This window comes from Trichoplax adhaerens, genomic scaffold, assembly GCF_000150275.1.
Source record: "Trichoplax adhaerens TRIADscaffold_3 genomic scaffold, whole genome shotgun sequence".
Classification (NCBI taxonomy): domain Eukaryota; kingdom Metazoa; phylum Placozoa; class Uniplacotomia; order Trichoplacea; family Trichoplacidae; genus Trichoplax; species Trichoplax adhaerens.
Window position 1 is genome coordinate 4,601,201 of NW_002060945.1, and position 17,020 is coordinate 4,618,220.

The 17,020-nt window shown below is 34.7% G+C and overlaps 3 protein-coding genes across 3 annotated transcripts; 2 read left to right on the top strand and 1 right to left on the bottom strand.

The window, feature by feature from the left end:
- Window positions 1-2,495: 2,495 nt before the first annotated feature.
- TRIADDRAFT_37369 (expressed hypothetical protein) lies at window positions 2,496-4,450 on the bottom strand. The gene is made up of 4 exons (XM_002110977.1): window positions 4,365-4,450; window positions 3,481-3,577; window positions 3,068-3,202; window positions 2,496-2,632 (listed from the first exon to the last, which is right to left on the bottom strand). Exons 2-4 carry the CDS (start codon window positions 3,565-3,567, stop codon window positions 2,552-2,554), a joined length of 303 nt encoding a protein of 100 aa, XP_002111013.1. The 5' UTR covers window positions 3,568-3,577; window positions 4,365-4,450; the 3' UTR covers window positions 2,496-2,551.
- A 959-nt stretch (window positions 4,451-5,409) lies between these two features.
- TRIADDRAFT_50033 (uncharacterized protein) lies at window positions 5,410-9,936 on the top strand (the record flags this gene model as incomplete). Its single annotated transcript, XM_002110437.1, has 18 exons — window positions 5,410-5,434; window positions 5,508-5,569; window positions 6,458-6,508; window positions 6,942-7,004; window positions 7,200-7,296; window positions 7,424-7,544; window positions 7,649-7,729; window positions 7,814-7,919; window positions 7,989-8,071; window positions 8,157-8,223; window positions 8,317-8,351; window positions 8,435-8,614; window positions 8,884-8,982; window positions 9,071-9,155; window positions 9,242-9,343; window positions 9,426-9,566; window positions 9,636-9,764; window positions 9,850-9,936. 18 exons carry the CDS (start codon window positions 5,410-5,412, stop codon window positions 9,934-9,936), a joined length of 1,614 nt encoding a protein of 537 aa, XP_002110473.1.
- Window positions 9,937-13,701: 3,765 nt separating this feature from the next.
- On the top strand, window positions 13,702-15,348 carry TRIADDRAFT_22473 (uncharacterized protein; the record flags this gene model as incomplete). The annotated part of the gene is made up of 1 exon (XM_002110438.1): window positions 13,702-15,348. One exon carries the CDS (start codon window positions 13,702-13,704, stop codon window positions 15,346-15,348), a length of 1,647 nt encoding a protein of 548 aa, XP_002110474.1.
- Window positions 15,349-17,020: the final 1,672 nt, after the last annotated feature.

Consider the following 17,020-nt stretch of genomic DNA (forward strand, 5'->3'; position numbering starts at 1 on the left):
GACTGTGGTCCAAGAGTTTTTCTTTTGCCTCGAGTATGTGTAGTAATACTCAATACAGTACCCTACCACTCCAGTACTATATACTGTAATCGACAGTGCTGTATTGTAGTCGATGTACTGTACACTGTACAGTAGTGTCGTGTCAACGTGGAACTCAGTGCTCAACACAGTGAAACACGACAATCTATTTATCATGACTCATGACATCGCCAGTCCCTATACGTTACCACTAGTTTTGCTTCGTCATTGATATTAATCTTTACTGTTCAGCCGCGCAAAGTGCATGGTACCGTCAACCGCGACACCCGGGATCGGAACGCTGAGTGGACAATACTGGACGTTCGACAGTCCACCTCATTTCATCAGAAATGACTACACCCATTGTACTCATGACTATATTTAGTCATTGCTGGCGATTTCTCCCTCCACCTGTACTGCACACTGCGACTGTACGAGTGTACGTACGCTACAAGTCAAGCCGAAGCCCGACTTGAACCGGAGTCCGAGGGAGGCGTTCAGCTGAAGGAATTCTGTGCCGATACAGTGTACACTGTACAGTATAGCGATGGCACTCATTTCGGGTTCGAAAATGAAGGGTTGAGGCCGTGCAATCTTACTCCACTGTGTCTGTGTTCAAAAGCAAATTGTCCCTGATGTTTTACGCAGCTATCATGAATATGTCGGACATCGTTTTGGGATGTCTCATCATGATTCATGATATATACGTATACAGTACAGCATCAATTATTTAAAATTTAAAATTTCTGGCAATTTCTACCTCCACCAGTACAGTACAGTGTATACTCAGTACAGTGTACAGTACTGTACATTGTACAAGTCAAGCCCAAACCGGACTTGAACCCGAGTCCGAGGGAGGCGTTCAGCTGAAGGAATTCTGTTGCCGATACAGTGTACACTGTACCGTATAGCGATGGCACTCATTTCGGGTTCGAAAATGAAGGGTTGAAGCCGTGCAATCTTACCCCACTGTGTCTGTGTTCAAAAGCAAATTGTCCCTGATGTTTTACGCAGCTATCATGAATATGTCGGACATCGTTTTGGGATGTCTCATCATGATTCATGATATATACGTATACAGTATCAATTATTTAAAATTTAAAATTTCTGGCAATTTCTACCTCCACCAGTACAGTACAGTGTACAGTACTGTACAAGTCAAGCCCAAACCCGACTTAAACCCGAGTCCGAGGGAGGCGTTCAGCTGAAGGAATTCTGTTACCGATACAGTGTACACTGTACAGTATAGCGATGGCACTCATTTCGGGTTCGAAAATGAAGGGTTGAAGCCGTGCAATCTTACCCCACTGTGTCTGTGTTCAAAAGCAAATTGTCCCTGATGTTATACGCAGCTATCGTGAATATGTCGGACATCGTTTTGGGATGTCTCATCATGATTCATGATATATACGTATACACTATACAGTATCAATTATTTAAAGTTTAAAATTTCTGGCAATTTCTACCTCCACCTGTACAGTGTACAGTACAGTGTACAGTACAGTGTACACTCAGTACGGTGTACTGTACTGTACAAGTCAAGCCTAAACCCGACTTGAACCAGAGTCCGAGGGAGGCATTCAGCTTAAGCAATTCTCTGTTGCCGATACAGTATTTGTATAGCGATTGCACTCATTTCGGGTTAGAAAATGAATTGGATCGGGTTGAGGCGGTGCAATCTTACCTCACTGCTCCACTGTGTCTGTGTTCAAAAGCAAATTGTCCCTGATGTTTTACGCAGCTATCATGAATATGTCGGACATCGTTTTGGGATGTCTCGTCATGATTCATGATATATACGTATACAGTATAAATTATTATTTAAAATTTAAAATTTCTGGCAATTTCTACCTCCACCTGTACTGTACAGTGTTCTTACAAGTCAAGCCGAAACCCAAGTCCGAGAGAGGCATTCAACTAAAGGAATTCTGCTGCTGATACAGTACAGTGTTTGCATTGCGATTGCACTCATTTCGGCTTAGAAAATGAACAATTGGATCGGGTTGAGGCGGTGCAATCTTACCCCACTATTCCACTGTGTCTGTGTTCAAAAGCAAATTGTCCCTGATGTTTTTACGCAGCTATCATGAATGTGTCGGACATCGTTTTGGGATGTCTCATCATGATTCATGATATATACGTATACAGCATATATATTATTTAAAGTTTAAAGTATCGTTAAATATTCCTTTTGCATTTCATCTACCCAAAAGGAGTCTTCGAATGAGACTTGACAGGAGTCAATATTGTACTATCTAACAGAAAGGCAGTATAACATCCATACGGTAATGCGATATTATTACGTATTGGACTTGATCAATTTCACTTCCTCATGCAATCATAAGTTATAGTACTGTAGCTAACTCGAATTAACCGAATGCTTCTTGGCGCAACCTTTTCAGTTCAATACAGCAGTGGGAAGAACAAATTTACAGTCGCAAGTACATAAGGAGATCAAAATTTATCTTTTATTATGTGGCAGTCGTATTTTACCGCATATCTCAACACATGCTTTTTTTACATTAGTACAATGTTAATGCTGAGCTTTTCTCATTTGTTGGAGGATACGTCCAAGTTCATCTCTCTTCCTCTTACTTCTAGTATGGTTACCAACCTTTAATATACAAGTCAATCAGAATTTAATGCTACAGTAATATGCTGTATCCACATAGCTATCATGCCCTAATGTTAATTGGCTGATTATAATAATAGTAAGTAAATACAACATTTTAGAATGAAACAGCTAATCAGGAAAATGTTTATATACTCAATTACAGATAAAGTATAAATCTATAGAGAATTTATATCTACAGTAGTCCAAGCTATAGTCATTAATCTAGACAGAGGCGAGTTAACAAAACTGTGCGACTTACGCATTACTAGCACTTGCTAGTGATTTTATGATGCATTAAGTTGCAAGGTGTAAGAATTCTAAGAACAACTCATCACTATCTACTGATATGCTGGTTCTCACACCGTAACCTGAGCTATATCTAGGAGTTATATAGATTTAAGCTATTTAAGTCTCTGTATTAATGTATCGACTCACCCTTTTCTTAATGAATTTCAGCGCTCTCTTATCCCTACCAACTTTGAGCAGTTCCATAACTCTTTTTTCATATGGAGCAAAGCCACTAACTTCACGGACCAGTTCGCGAACAAACCTTACGCGTTTAGAAGTCGTCTAGTTTAAATATAAAAGTAGTTAACTTAATGGTATTACAGATATGATTCACAGTATCTAATTTGTTATGTCTCCATGTTGAGTTCTTTTTAACTTTTGACAATCATCAAATCTAATACTACTATCTCTTTAAAATGTACATTTTATGTAGACATTGCAGTGTACAAGGTGCGTTATAAACTGTCTATTTTTTAGTACTCTATCTACGTCGTTGTAACCTATTGAGCCGGAGGTTTACACAAAGTATGAATAAGGCGTGCAAGTATTGATAGACTTACTCCCTTTCTTCTTGAAGGTCGACGCTTAACTGCTATTTTCGTGACACGATGGCCCTTATTAAGGCCTACAGCCATTTCTTCTACCATGTTTACTTATCTAAATATCAAGTATGAGGGCCAGCTTAATTAATAACGTTCAAACGCAATACACAAGTAATGGTTAAGAAATCAATATTTCAAAAGCCAAAATGAAAAGATTAGAAATCAATCTTAATTATCCGTCTGACAGAATGTATGAGTATACAACGTTCATAACTGTAATTAATTCTGAACAAAACACAGCAACAAATAATTCAGGCTGGTTGTCAATAAAAACATATCCTATAGGAGAATGCAATGCCGTAATATGTTCGAAGTATTCACTACTATCTGCAAACACAACTGCATTATTGATCATGATATGCCATTTAGACATCGAACGTAGCTTAGATCTGCAGAATTAGCCATGCAGACATGTTCAGCAAGTTCTAGAGTAAGATCTATGTACCATGACAGTTTCAACTGTTTCGATGTGTATCATTGTCGACATGGAATACAGTACAAAGTAATCGTTGACATGTAAAATCTATTTTCAGGCAATTCAACATTGTACAAAGTAGAGTACACGAAAAGTGGCTACATCATGGTATCATGTAGCTACCCAGTTTTGTCAGCTTTAGAAGAAATGCAATCCACCACAAGTAATCAATACGTATTTTCAATACTATTACTTCTATCGAGTATGATTCAGCATTACAAGTGCAACAAAAATATTCTCTCAATTTTCGTACGTTACTAATTCAAATATCTTTTTAAAAATCCAATATGATGTTGAATACTTGGCTAGGGAACTTAAATTCAATAAAAGTCGTCGTTAAGAACATAGGATTGAAAAGATAAATTACCGATTAAAGGGTAGATCAGGATCACCACAAATCTCAAATTAGCTGTTGTGATCTGGTAGCGTCACACAAGGTCAGAATAGGAAAAGGAAGAGCCAAAAGCTTGACGGGTAATAATATCGTGCATGTGCGCGGAGATACCGTAGCAGTGATGATCGATTTTTCTGTTCCAAGTCTGTCTCTATGACACTATGACCACCTTCGTGCAGTATAGTACTTTGAGTACTGACTACACTATACAGTACTGTACACTGTAACTTGAAGACCGGCAGTACGGCATACGCAGTCCGCTGTACTGTAGATATACAGTAGTACGGTACTGTACTTTGAGTACTGACTGAGTCTACTGACTACACTATACAGTACAGTACAGTACGGTACAGTGCAACTTAAAGACCGCCAGTACGCTACTGTACTATACTGTACACTGAGTGTACTGTACAGTGTACATGTGCAGTTGTGCACTGCCATTTGATTAATTTCGATAATTTCGATGGTACCCTGAAAAGATATAATTGTGTAAGCTAAATCAGGTCCAAACTAGATAAATTCTATATGTAGTTGTAGCCTAATAACTGTGGAGATATCCTTCTACGGGTATATATAAATATTATACAGGAAGTTCAACGGAATACACCTTCGATTTTTTAACGAAGGGATGCAGACTGCAGATACAGTATACTGTACTGTACACTGTACAGTGAGTGAGTGACAGTACAGTACACGTGCCGCTGGCGTCCGTGGTGTGATACTGTACTTTACTGCACTGTAGGAATGTCCATTGTACAGTATAGCACAGTAGGTATTGATCGCGCGTAGAACCTAACTTCACTACAATAGTACAGTACAAAGTCTCGACAGCACAGTACTTTCCTACAATACATTATACTGTGAAACACCTCGCCATAGACCCCACAAAATACACTGCTGCACACGCCTGCACTGTATGAAAGTCCGTGTTCGTGTGGTAACGAATATATCCTGCGCATACTGCGTCTCTCTCATATCCTCGCAACAAGTGTAAAAAGCGACAACGAACGTGGTGAACATGGCAGCTCCTGTCTTGGTTTTGAGTGAGTCTATGAAATGCTGTTTAATGAAATTTTACCTTTTATAATGGTTTAAATGATGCCAATTTCTACTTAGGTCAAGGTGCTAAAAGGGAAACCGGTAGAAAAGCACAAGCTGGTAATATTAGGGCTGCTAAAGTAAGTCACCATGTTGCATGGCGTAGATAGTGAGATAGCTTTTACAGAACAGTAATTGACAAGTGCCGCCGCGTTGCATCCCACTTGATGATGATCACGCTATATAAAAATCTACTCTTATAAAACATAAATGTTTTACAATTACAATGATACTATTATGGAATCGACTATGGTGTCTTATACCGCGATCTCTGATAAAATCTTTTCAACCTATGACTAGACTAATAGGGAGTCGTACTCTACTTTAACTTTAGTACAATTCATATACGCTGGAGTAATTGTAGAAAGGTTAACGCGTCTGTCATAGTTTAATGTCCAGCGCAAGCCTAAAAACCAAAATATACCGGTTTACGTTAGTATGAAGCATATATCTACTAAACAAAAATCTGCTAGTTTATACTTATATCAAATATAGACAGTACTAGGTTAATAAATTCCGCTATGAACTACATGCTTGTTTCGTCACCAAATACTGATGAATTTCTGGTGCAATACTCGCTTGAACCAATAATCGACTAGATGTTTAAAGGAGATACTATAGTTCAAAATTATTATCAGCCATACAGATATGTTAAAACCTATGGCTGTATTATAAACTTGTGATTGGTTTTATGCTTTTACCACTGACTAAAGTTGAACTATCAAATTACGAATGGTTCAATAAAGTTGTAACTTATTGTTCACATTGTATAAATATGATGTAAACGGCATGAAGAACGCAATTATTTCATCAAAATGTTAAACTCTGAATCTTATAAGTCATATCGTAAATGAAAAGTGATTAATACGTAAATTGCACTGCACTCTTTATCAATATTTTATAACACGTTAACAATACTGTAGTGCGTATCGTTTATAATGATTCTCTATTATCATTCACATAATTAGGCTGTTGCAGACGTTATTCGAACATGCTTAGGGCCAAGATCAATGTTAAAGGTATGATTACTAAGATAAACTTATTACATGGAGTAGTTATTACAATTTTGTGGTTATTGTATTATTTTCAAGACTACAAAATTATCCTATTTTATATCATGTTAGATGAAGTCAAAATAATATATTTATCCTAATTTATCACTTAATTAATTATCTCATGAAAGTTTTAAGGTAGCTATTGTCACCTGATATGTAGTAAAACAAGACATACGATAAAAACCACATCATTTATATGAGATAAAAAGTTCGAATAAATTACAAGAACCTCAATAGTAAAGTTATTTGTTATTTCTGAAATAGTTAAAGTTACGATGAAATGTTTGATATATATAAGTAATTGATGCATGAAGGATGGCGATTATGAACAATTCACCTGTATCCTTATTCTGCTGCAGTGTGTTAATGATTATGCTTTCGTAACTGTAAAATCTAGATGTTGATGGATCCAATGGGTGGAATTGTTATGACAAATGACGGAAATGCTATACTTCGCGAGGTGCGCTAACATTTAATTTAATTTCAAGGCTTATACCACAGAATGTAGCCGATGTTGATAGTTACGTTCTATCAGTTAAGGACTACTTGAAAATTACCAAAGTTGTACAGTGTATGGGGTAGCGCTTACCGTGTATTCAATACAGTATACCTTTATTAATTACTTGTAACCATCTCGATATACTTAACTCTTCAGATGCATGTACAACATCCTGCAGCCAAGTCGATGATCGAGATTAGCAGAACACAGGACGAAGAAGTAGGCGATGGTACAACTTCAGTAATTGTATTAAGTAAGTAAACTGCTTTATGGCAAGTCCCAATTTCTACATCTGTAGTATCTATATAGCGGTAATTTTTTAAGGTGTATCGTAGCCATTATCAGTGATAATATGATTGTTTTGGTTTATTTGATGATAGCTGGAGAGTTATTAGCCGTAGCTGAGCCCTTTCTAGAACAGAAAATACACCCTACTGTAATAATTAATGCTTTTCGTCGGGCTCTTGATGATATTATCAAACTAACTAAGGAAAAATTCAGGTAGGAAATACCTTAAAGTTGTAATTTATATACTTATATATATTTTTGATCTTGTTCTACGACATTAATTCTTCTTAATTCACTTGACGGAAATGACCGGATAGTGTCACTGTTGATACATCTAAAGATGCGGAACTAACTAAAATCGTTAGTAGCTCCCTGGGGACTAAATTTATTAAAAAATGGTATTTATTTACAAGAATTTGTATTAAATTGCTTTTATTATAACTGCTTATTAAGCCAATAACCATCACGGTTGATAATCTTAGGTCAGGTTTAGCCTGTAAGATTGCAATTGATGCTGTTCGTACAGTATTTTTAGAAGAGAATGGACGAAAAGAAATTGATATCAAAAGATATGCAAAAGTTGAAAAGGTATTGCTGCTTTGTTTGCGCTATGATAATTTGGATCTGATTGTAATTGATTCATAATTTAATTAATAGGTCCCAGGTGGAACTATGGAAGAATCATGTGTTCTTAACGGGATTATGATCAATAAAGATATAACTCACCCAAAGATGAGAAGGTAACAGCGTGCTGAAACTCTGATACTATATTTTCTCAAAATTTAAGTATACCTTTCGTCTAAGTTCTCATGTTATCGTTAACAGGAGGATAGAAAATCCCAGAATTCTTTTATTAGATTGTAACTTGGAATATAAGAAAGGGGAAAGTCAAGTACGAATATAAAAAACATTCTTTGCTACCTTACTCTTTACTGATTCGCTAATTTTAATAAATTATTCGCCTTGAAAATTTTATTTTCTGTAGACAAGCTTAGAAATTACAAAGGAAGAAGACTTTAGGTACCTTCCCTAGATCAACATTCTCAATGATTGTATAGGTGTAATAAAATTTTAATTTTATTCCTTTCTGTCTAACTATGCAGTCGTATATTGGAGCTGGAAGAAAATTACATCAAGCAAATCTGTGATGACATTATTGCTTTGAAACCAGATTTGGTTATCACTGAAAAAGGAGTTTCAGATCTCGCTCAGCATTATTTGGTAAAAAATAATATAACCGCTATTCGACGCGTTCGAAAGACGGATAACAACAGAATCGCTAGGTAACAGTTGTAAATCTTACCGAAAATGAGGATTAGATCTTCTGATGAAGATTTTCTTATAGACTTATGTATTATGATAATTCTTATGCGGGGTATTATTTAGGCATAGTTTTACACTGATATTTTAGTACGGTCATCATTTTCTGTTTATTGAAGATGAGATCTTCCAATACTAAGGAAGCATGACATTGAAATATATGTAATATTACCGATGTTAGAATAAAATAGATGATAGTCACTGATTTAATTGCTAATTAACCATAATTTAGGGCTTGTGGAGCGACTGTATGTCATCGAACAGATGAATTACAAGATCAAGATATTGGTACCGAAGCTGGGCTCTTCGAGATCAGGAAAATTGGAGACGAGTAACTAATTTTATTTTATACTTCAATTGCGATAGTACTCGTGTAAGTTATAAAACATACTGATTAAAAATTATTTTCTACTTGAAAGGTATTTCACCTTTATCGTTGAGTGCAAGGATCCAAAGGCTTGTACTATTCTTTTACGTGGTGCTAGTAAGGATATATTAATGGAAGTAAGTTAGGCTAGATCTTACACAAACCTTTCTTCAGAAAATCTTTGCAAAGGCCCTAATAACCTGGTTACTGTAATACTGTTTAGGTTGAGAGAAATTTGCAGGATGCTATGTGTGTCGCACGGAATATTATCATTGACCCTAAACTTGTTCCTGGTGGTGGAGCAATTGAAATGGCACTCTCACAGGTTTTTTACGACACTATCTTATTATGAGTATTGTAACTATCATTAATCCGTACGTCTAATCTGTTATGTAATGCATTGAAAGGCATTAGATCAGAAAGCGAGATCTGTTCCTGGAATTCAGCAGTGGCCTTATCAAGCTGTTGCACGTGCCTTAGAAATAATCCCAAAGACTCTTGTCCAGAATTGTGGTGGCAATTCAATTAGAACTTTAACTGCTTTAAGGGTTAGGGTGGAATGATAGCGTTTTTTTGGCTTTAAAATTTCATTTTTAACTCAACCGCTTGTTTTTAAGGCAAAACATGCTGCAGATTCTAATACTTGGGGTGTTGATGGAGAAAGTGGAAAAATAGTTGATATGAATGAATTTGATGTTTGGGATCCTGTATCTGTTAAGCTACAGACTTACAAAAGTTCAATTGAGGTAAATAAAGTTGTCGGTTCACATGTTCGTACAAGTATACTTAATTGTATATATCTAAGTGTGCGTTTCATTTTACTTTCGCTAGACTGCAATCCTACTATTACGGATTGACGATATCGTTTCAGGCATGAAGAAAAAAGATGAAAAAGCTCCGGGTAAACGCGAAGATTAGTTAAAACGTTTCCGAAATTTTTAATTTTATTATTTGACGCAGTAGCGATCCAGTCTTGAATGTTAATTAGTAAAGTAATCTAATAAATTAAGACCACGTTTAATAATTACTTTTCAATTAATTAATTAGTTATTTTGTAAACCTTTGAATTTATTTTGGATGTGGAGTAGTATATACAATCTAACGAAAAGTTAGATCCTTATTGTACCTGCTACTCCATCTCACCAAAAATCAACATTTGCTTCCTTTATCTAATAAATGATTTCGGTAATTGAAAATCAACAGTATTGTTTATTTGTTTTTATGTCATCACCCCTTCGGTTTATTGTTAATTTAATTAGTTAATTATACGAGTATTACGCAAGTAAGGTGAGCTCATACAATAGGGAATAAAAAGTAATTAAAAGTAACATACTGTGATTATAAATTTACTTTAACTTCATATACTGCATTAGTTATTGAGATCGAAGTTTGATGTATAACGATGGCAACTCAAATACAGTGTAAAAGTAATTAATCTTTCCATAGTACGCGTTTAGTAACTACTATTAATGTGTTATGCCTACGGGCTGTGAAAGTTACGAGTTGATTACAACTATTATATGGTGCGTGTAAATAGTAAATTAAAATTGGTGTGAAGACATGCGAAGTAAGCCTGTAAACTTAACAACATGGACTACCAGAAGAAGTCTTTTGTCAGTCAGTGGCTAACTTAATTGATTTAAGCCTACTTTTGTTGAAGAGGAATTAATAGCTAGAACTGGATATTCCTTTTCGCCTTGTTTGATTAAAATGCGCACAGACCAACAGGCAGTCTGAGTGCACAATCTAGATATGAAACTACGATATAATATTCCGCGAATTTACTCGGTAGTATGACTACATCCATGATACATTATGGACGGCTATAGGGTGGACACGGTATTTTTCTCATTTTTGTTTCTTTAACAAATTTTATATCCGTACATTGTAATTGCAGATACCGCCACGTGTGCCAATTTAATTGTCAAACTGCTCTAAAATTCTGCAATTACATTACAATTGTAAATAGTGTGCATGCCATATAAAGCCGTCATTATCAATCATTAAATTAAGATGATAAACAGAGGTAGTTAACTTCATAACACAATTTTATGTTTTTACATTAACTCTTTACCACGCATACAATTTTCTTGCCTTCTTCTGTATGTTAGTCAGAAGTAGTACGATGATATCGCATTAGCTCAAGATGTTGATACATACTAAGAAATTATAGCCATAGACTACTAGAAGAAGTCTTCTAATGTAGTTAGCTTTACGCGTATATTTCAACAACCCTAAATCAGCTTCGCTGAATTGTAGAGATAAAATGTGTATTATAGCAAAATCAATAAGAATTATTGTGTATTATGGAATTACTCTAGCAGGCAATGATTACATGCTTGTAATATTCTACAATTAATTAACCAATATTGAATTAATTGATGCAAGATCACATCATCGGTAGATGTGCTGTCATATCATGCTATGAATGATTAGTATTGAATAGCACATAATATCATAATCATCTAAAGGTACCGCATCGTGTTATGAACCTGGTAGAACATTGTTGACAATCAAACGAGTTATAATATATATATAATTATATATTATCAAATATTATAATTGTTAATTAATAAAGCTTGCGTAGAATTGTCATTCTTTATGGCCTTATTGATCATACTGTAGTTTGTAGATACAAATTATGTGCTGAACGGTTTGCTAGCATCGTGGAATACTGCAGTTATATTTAGTATTACTGGAATCTTAAATCTTTTTATCGATCTAATAAAACTTATTTATAGTTCAAATGAGTCGCTTTATCCCTAGACATGCATAGTCAAATCTATTCTTGGATTCACTTTGCTAATTTATTTACTGATGTTGTTAATTTAGTCCATTATTAATTAATTATGCCATATTGTGGGCTTGATACTTAATTTGACATGCGTTATAACACTACGGGTATGTTATCTGTAATATCTGAAACATAAGTAATTTCTACTAGACTACTAGGCACTACTCGGGCATGGGAGGAAGATGTTAGTTTCTCATGATTCTATTATATTATACGCGTATATTATCGAGATATTACCTAATAGTATATTTACTCTAATTTACTGAGACCACCATGGTTGAAAACTTTAGTCTAAAGGGTTAAATACCAGTATAAACAATATCGACTGGAATTGTTTCCCGATGATGTTGAGATTTACAGAATTTACGAATCTATGCCAATTCGAGCGAAAATGATTCGATGACAGCTTCTCTATCAGCCATTAGCCCTATCAGAGAGTCAACTTGAATATACGCGCTCGTAGACATAATTGGCCAGTTTCAATAATTTGTATGAAATTTATGAATTTGAATTCTCGAATTCAATCAGTGTATGCAGCACCCATAAGCATTAGCAGTAACCTGACTTTCACGTTTTAATTAAAGTCCCACCCGGTTATTGACTAAATCATATTTCCTATTATAAGGATTTATATCAAACTGTATAGAGTGGCATCCTGTAAAACAATTATACGCTTATATAAAATCATCTAAACTAGTCATTTATAATTCAAATAAGCTCCATTAATGATATTCGTCTTTTGCTGTACGTACAGTGTACAGTGTACACTAGATTGGGTTATTTAATTAACGATGCATTTTAACTATTGTCTGTAGTCATGGCTGCTTTGATATTTTTTGAATTTATAATATTTGGTAGTAGGCTGCAGCTTAAATTTCCAAAGCAGTTTAAATCACTTCAAGATGGTGAGTATATTCGTATACTATTGAACTGCTCTGATTGCTTTGTTGATGGTTGTGCACCTGTTTCAATATCAGCACGGTGTAATACTGCCGAAACGGTACTGACTATCAACTACAGTACCGTGTACTGTATGAGGTGCAGTACAGTATACTGTACACTGTAGTATACAGTAGTAACCCAATCTGCAGGCACAACTACGCCTGTTCACCACTTCCGTAGAATCTTCAATCTGCGCTACTGCAGAGGTTTCTTGATCTCAAGATTATCCTCATCTCGTGATTATTGGCTGCACCAGGCTAAAATGAACTTTAGGCAAAGCATCAACGTCTACTATATCTAGTCTAAGTTATAACTGTTAGTAAGAAATTGTTATTGAATTACAAATTTGATGATATGTTCATTATTAAATTATAATATTTACTAATGAAGTTGAAAGGAAAATGAATCCTCTTCATAAAATGACTATCGAACGATTTACAAACCGAAATTAAATTGCAACAATGTCCGAAGAGTCTAATTATCGTCTCCTCTCTGCTAATGATGAACGACGGAGTAAGCACTATGATGACGATGATGACCATTCTATACAAATTCAACATCATTCAAGAATGAAAAAAAAAAAGAAAAAACGAGTCCGTTTTACATCTGATAAAACGCCAACGATCGCAGAACGACTTTATTATGGCTATAATCGATTGACAATCAAGACACGACTAAAATTTAAAGTAACAATATTGGGTATAATGACCTTATTAAGTATAATCTTAATTCGTCGATATGTTCCACCGATCAATGATGATTTGTTTACTTATTTAAATATTCAATTCAATATCTCGACGCGAAACTTTCAATTATCCAATCTAACTCACCAGCATCAAATCTTATTATCGGGCAAGTTAGGGTGTAAGATCGGTTATGAAATACCTCGTATCACCACCAAAATTAACCAACTACACTTGCTATGGGAAGATAAAACTAGCTTAACTATGAGTAAAATATCCGAGGATTGTACCTCTTTTACATGGCAACCTACTAGTAACCAATGGACATCCTTGTGTGATTGTTTTCGTTTAGATCGTGGCTATTGGTATAGCGGATCGGAAATGCATGAACAATTTTGGCCACTGAAGGATGCCGAAATACCTAGTCAGCCCTATATTAGCAGTTATAAATTAATATCGTATGGTTCGGTCCTAGAGAAAATGTGGTTCAACTCTAATGGCTTGATTGTTATAGCCAATCAGACCAAACAATTATCTGTTCAGGTCACTAAAAACAACCTTTGCTTGCAATCATATGCAACTAATCATGCATTACAGTACCAAGTTTGTAGTCATCATGATTTAAAAAATGTTTATCAAATATATGCAAAAAGATTATTCGAGTTACCGACAACGGCTAAAGATGATGATCTATTTCGTACTATTATATGGACAATGTCCAACCAACATATGAGTATCAATCAATCCATGGTTGAATATTATGCTGATCAAATTGTTCGCTATCAATTTAATCAGAGTATAATAGAGTTAGGAGATGACTATTCCACTGCCCATGGTGACTTTGATTTCGATCAAAATCGATTTCCAAATGTGAGTAAAACAATTTTTCAATTACATCAGTGGGGTTTAAAAATATCACTATCTGTCAGTGTAATTGCAAGTATCAACTCTCAAACCTTTCAACAAGGTATCGAAAATAATTATTGGGTTAGAAGGAAAGATAAATACAGTCAAGATGTGCTAGCAATCATAAAATGGTCGAGAGGAAATGGAGTATTATTAGATGTTACCAATCCTCAAGCTAGACGTTGGTTTACATCTCGATTAATAAAATTTCAGCATGATTATCATATCGATTATTTTAATTTTTTACATGGAGAGGCTGACTATTTACCAGCTGATATGGTTACCTTCGGGACACTCGATGACCCAAATCATTATACTCGTCTATTTAATAAGATGGTATCAGATATTGCTTCAGTATCGTTTGTTGAAGCTGCATATCAAGCACAACAGCTCAATCCAATCATTCAGATGCAAAGAAAAGACTCAAGTTGGAGTAATGTCACTGGCTTACCGTCAATTATACCAAGTGCAATAACTTTAGGATTGATTGGTTATCCATTATTTACTCCTGCAACAATCAACAATTTCGATTTCACAACTTTATCAACAAAGTTAGACCGAGATTTGTATATTCGTTGGATACAATTATCAAGTTACTTACCCATACTAAAATTATCGACTGGCCCGTGGAATTTTGATGTACAAGCAATCGCATTTTTGCAAAAGTTAATACAATTTCGTAGGCAGTTTCTTGTACCAAAATTTATTCAGATTAATCAACAACTCACTTCAACTGGATTACCAATAGTACGTCCAATTTGGTGGTTAGCGCCAAAGGATACTACCGCTCAAAATATCTTTGATGAATTTCTTATTGGAGATGATATTCTGGTTGCACCTATTGTCCAAAAGAAAACTAACAGCAGAAAAATTTATTTACCTCGTGGTTATTGGTTTGACGCAATATCGAAAACGAATTTCAGTGTAGCTGTTGGTAGATGGCTTACTAATTACGTAACGCAGTACACGCAAGTTGCTTACTTTATCTATTCGCCTTGGAAATGAAAGTATTTAACATAAACTATGAAATAGTGGACGTTCAATGTTCCAAATTCAGATAGATTAAAGTACAGTAACAAGGGAATATTCCAATCAAAGTTTATTTAATAGCTTGCATCAAGTTTCAACCAGTAATTATTGTATAAAATAATAAATTCAGAACAATTTTATTTATATCATCAGAAACTCTTTTAAAAAATTTGACGGATCCTATTACTTATTTTTTTTCTAGTTGATTATATCTCTGTATTATCACTTCTCTAAGCTGCGGTTTAATTTAAAGTTGGGTAATGTAGTACGAGCGAAGTACACTTGATATCTTTCATTAGCCGATTTTACGTCAATGTTTGTACTAAATAGTGTTATCGTGATAAATTAATGTTAATCAACCCATGCGCAATATCCTTATACTATCTTTGAAATTATAAATTTATAATGGGCGAGATTTAACACGAATTTTAAATTAGTATATGAGTATGAATAATTTAAAACACCTTCCATAAAAAATTGGCATTTTCCCGCTTTAACGAGTTTATCTCACTACTTGCATAATTTACACTTAATGGTCGTAACAAAAAATGATATAGTAAGAACAGCGGTATCCCTACTATAAATCAGATTTTATATAACGTGTGTACAGTATAGATACGCGTATACGTATGTACGTAACGTGCATATTACAATTTGCAAAGGTTAAGGGGAACTTTGATTTGTTTTAGTATGGCTTTACATGCGCTTCCTTTGATATTATAGGGTATTTGCATACATTTCCGCTAAGTATCTACTGATTTCAAAATTGTTGGTTAAGAATTGTAGCTCGAACGCTGTATAAACATATAAAACGATGTTATTTTCGTATTATGCATATAATGTGTTTTTTCCGTTCCTATCAAATATTACAATGTTTGGTTGATTGTCAAGCTGCTAAATAAAACTACAATGAGCTGATATACTTGCCAATTTTAACCTACTATTCTTGTAATTTTGGTACAATTTCGCTCCAATCTTAACAAGTTGGAAATATTTGTACGCGTTTTAGAATTTTAGAAAAATTTTACTTATAATTTACTATTTCGAAACTTTTGAATGGATTAAACTATGGAAATACATCGCGGCAGTCCGAATTGCTAATCTTATTGTGAGTTCATAATTAGAGACAGCCATTATCATTTAAAAGCGATCATCGTAGATCGAATCATACATATTATGGCTCTTAAATATTGTAATTAGTACAGACCCGTTCACTGTTAGTAATATAATCTCGAATATTAGGGATCGCAAACAGACTTTTTGATTAGAGATATGATTATCTTAGTTCGTTATCCTAAATCTTGTAATCAGCAACGACATTATCTAATCACTTTTTGGTACCGATAATATTTTTGCCAGCACATAACCCCTTTAATTGTATAATAAATACGATCAGATAATAAGATACATCAACAATCGTGGCAGGTTTAGTATCAGTCTAAAAGCGATTCAATTTATTCACGTGGAAAGATTTACAGAGATAAATATTTAGCTATTGTCATTGTGGGATAGACAGCTAGCGGCTACAATAACTGCTAGCAGAAATTCTGTTCGTCATTAGGATTTTGTACTGTAGTATATTTAGTTTCCGGCATAGTAGACAGTTTTAAAATACATTCTAAATGATCCAACATTGGCATTTCTTGGA

Excerpts from the sequence above, each read along its gene's own strand:
- TRIADDRAFT_37369 (XM_002110977.1), bottom strand. The coding sequence starts at position 3,567 with ATGGTAGAAGAAATGGCTGTAGGCCTTAATAAGGGCCATCGTGTCACG. Across the intron at positions 3,203-3,480 it reads GACCTTCAAGAAGAAAGGGA|ACGACTTCTAAACGCGTAAG; the intron begins GTAAGTCTATCA and ends TATTTAAACTAG. Across the intron at positions 2,633-3,067 it reads TGAAATTCATTAAGAAAAGG|GTTGGTAACCATACTAGAAG; the intron begins GTGAGTCGATAC and ends TGTATATTAAAG.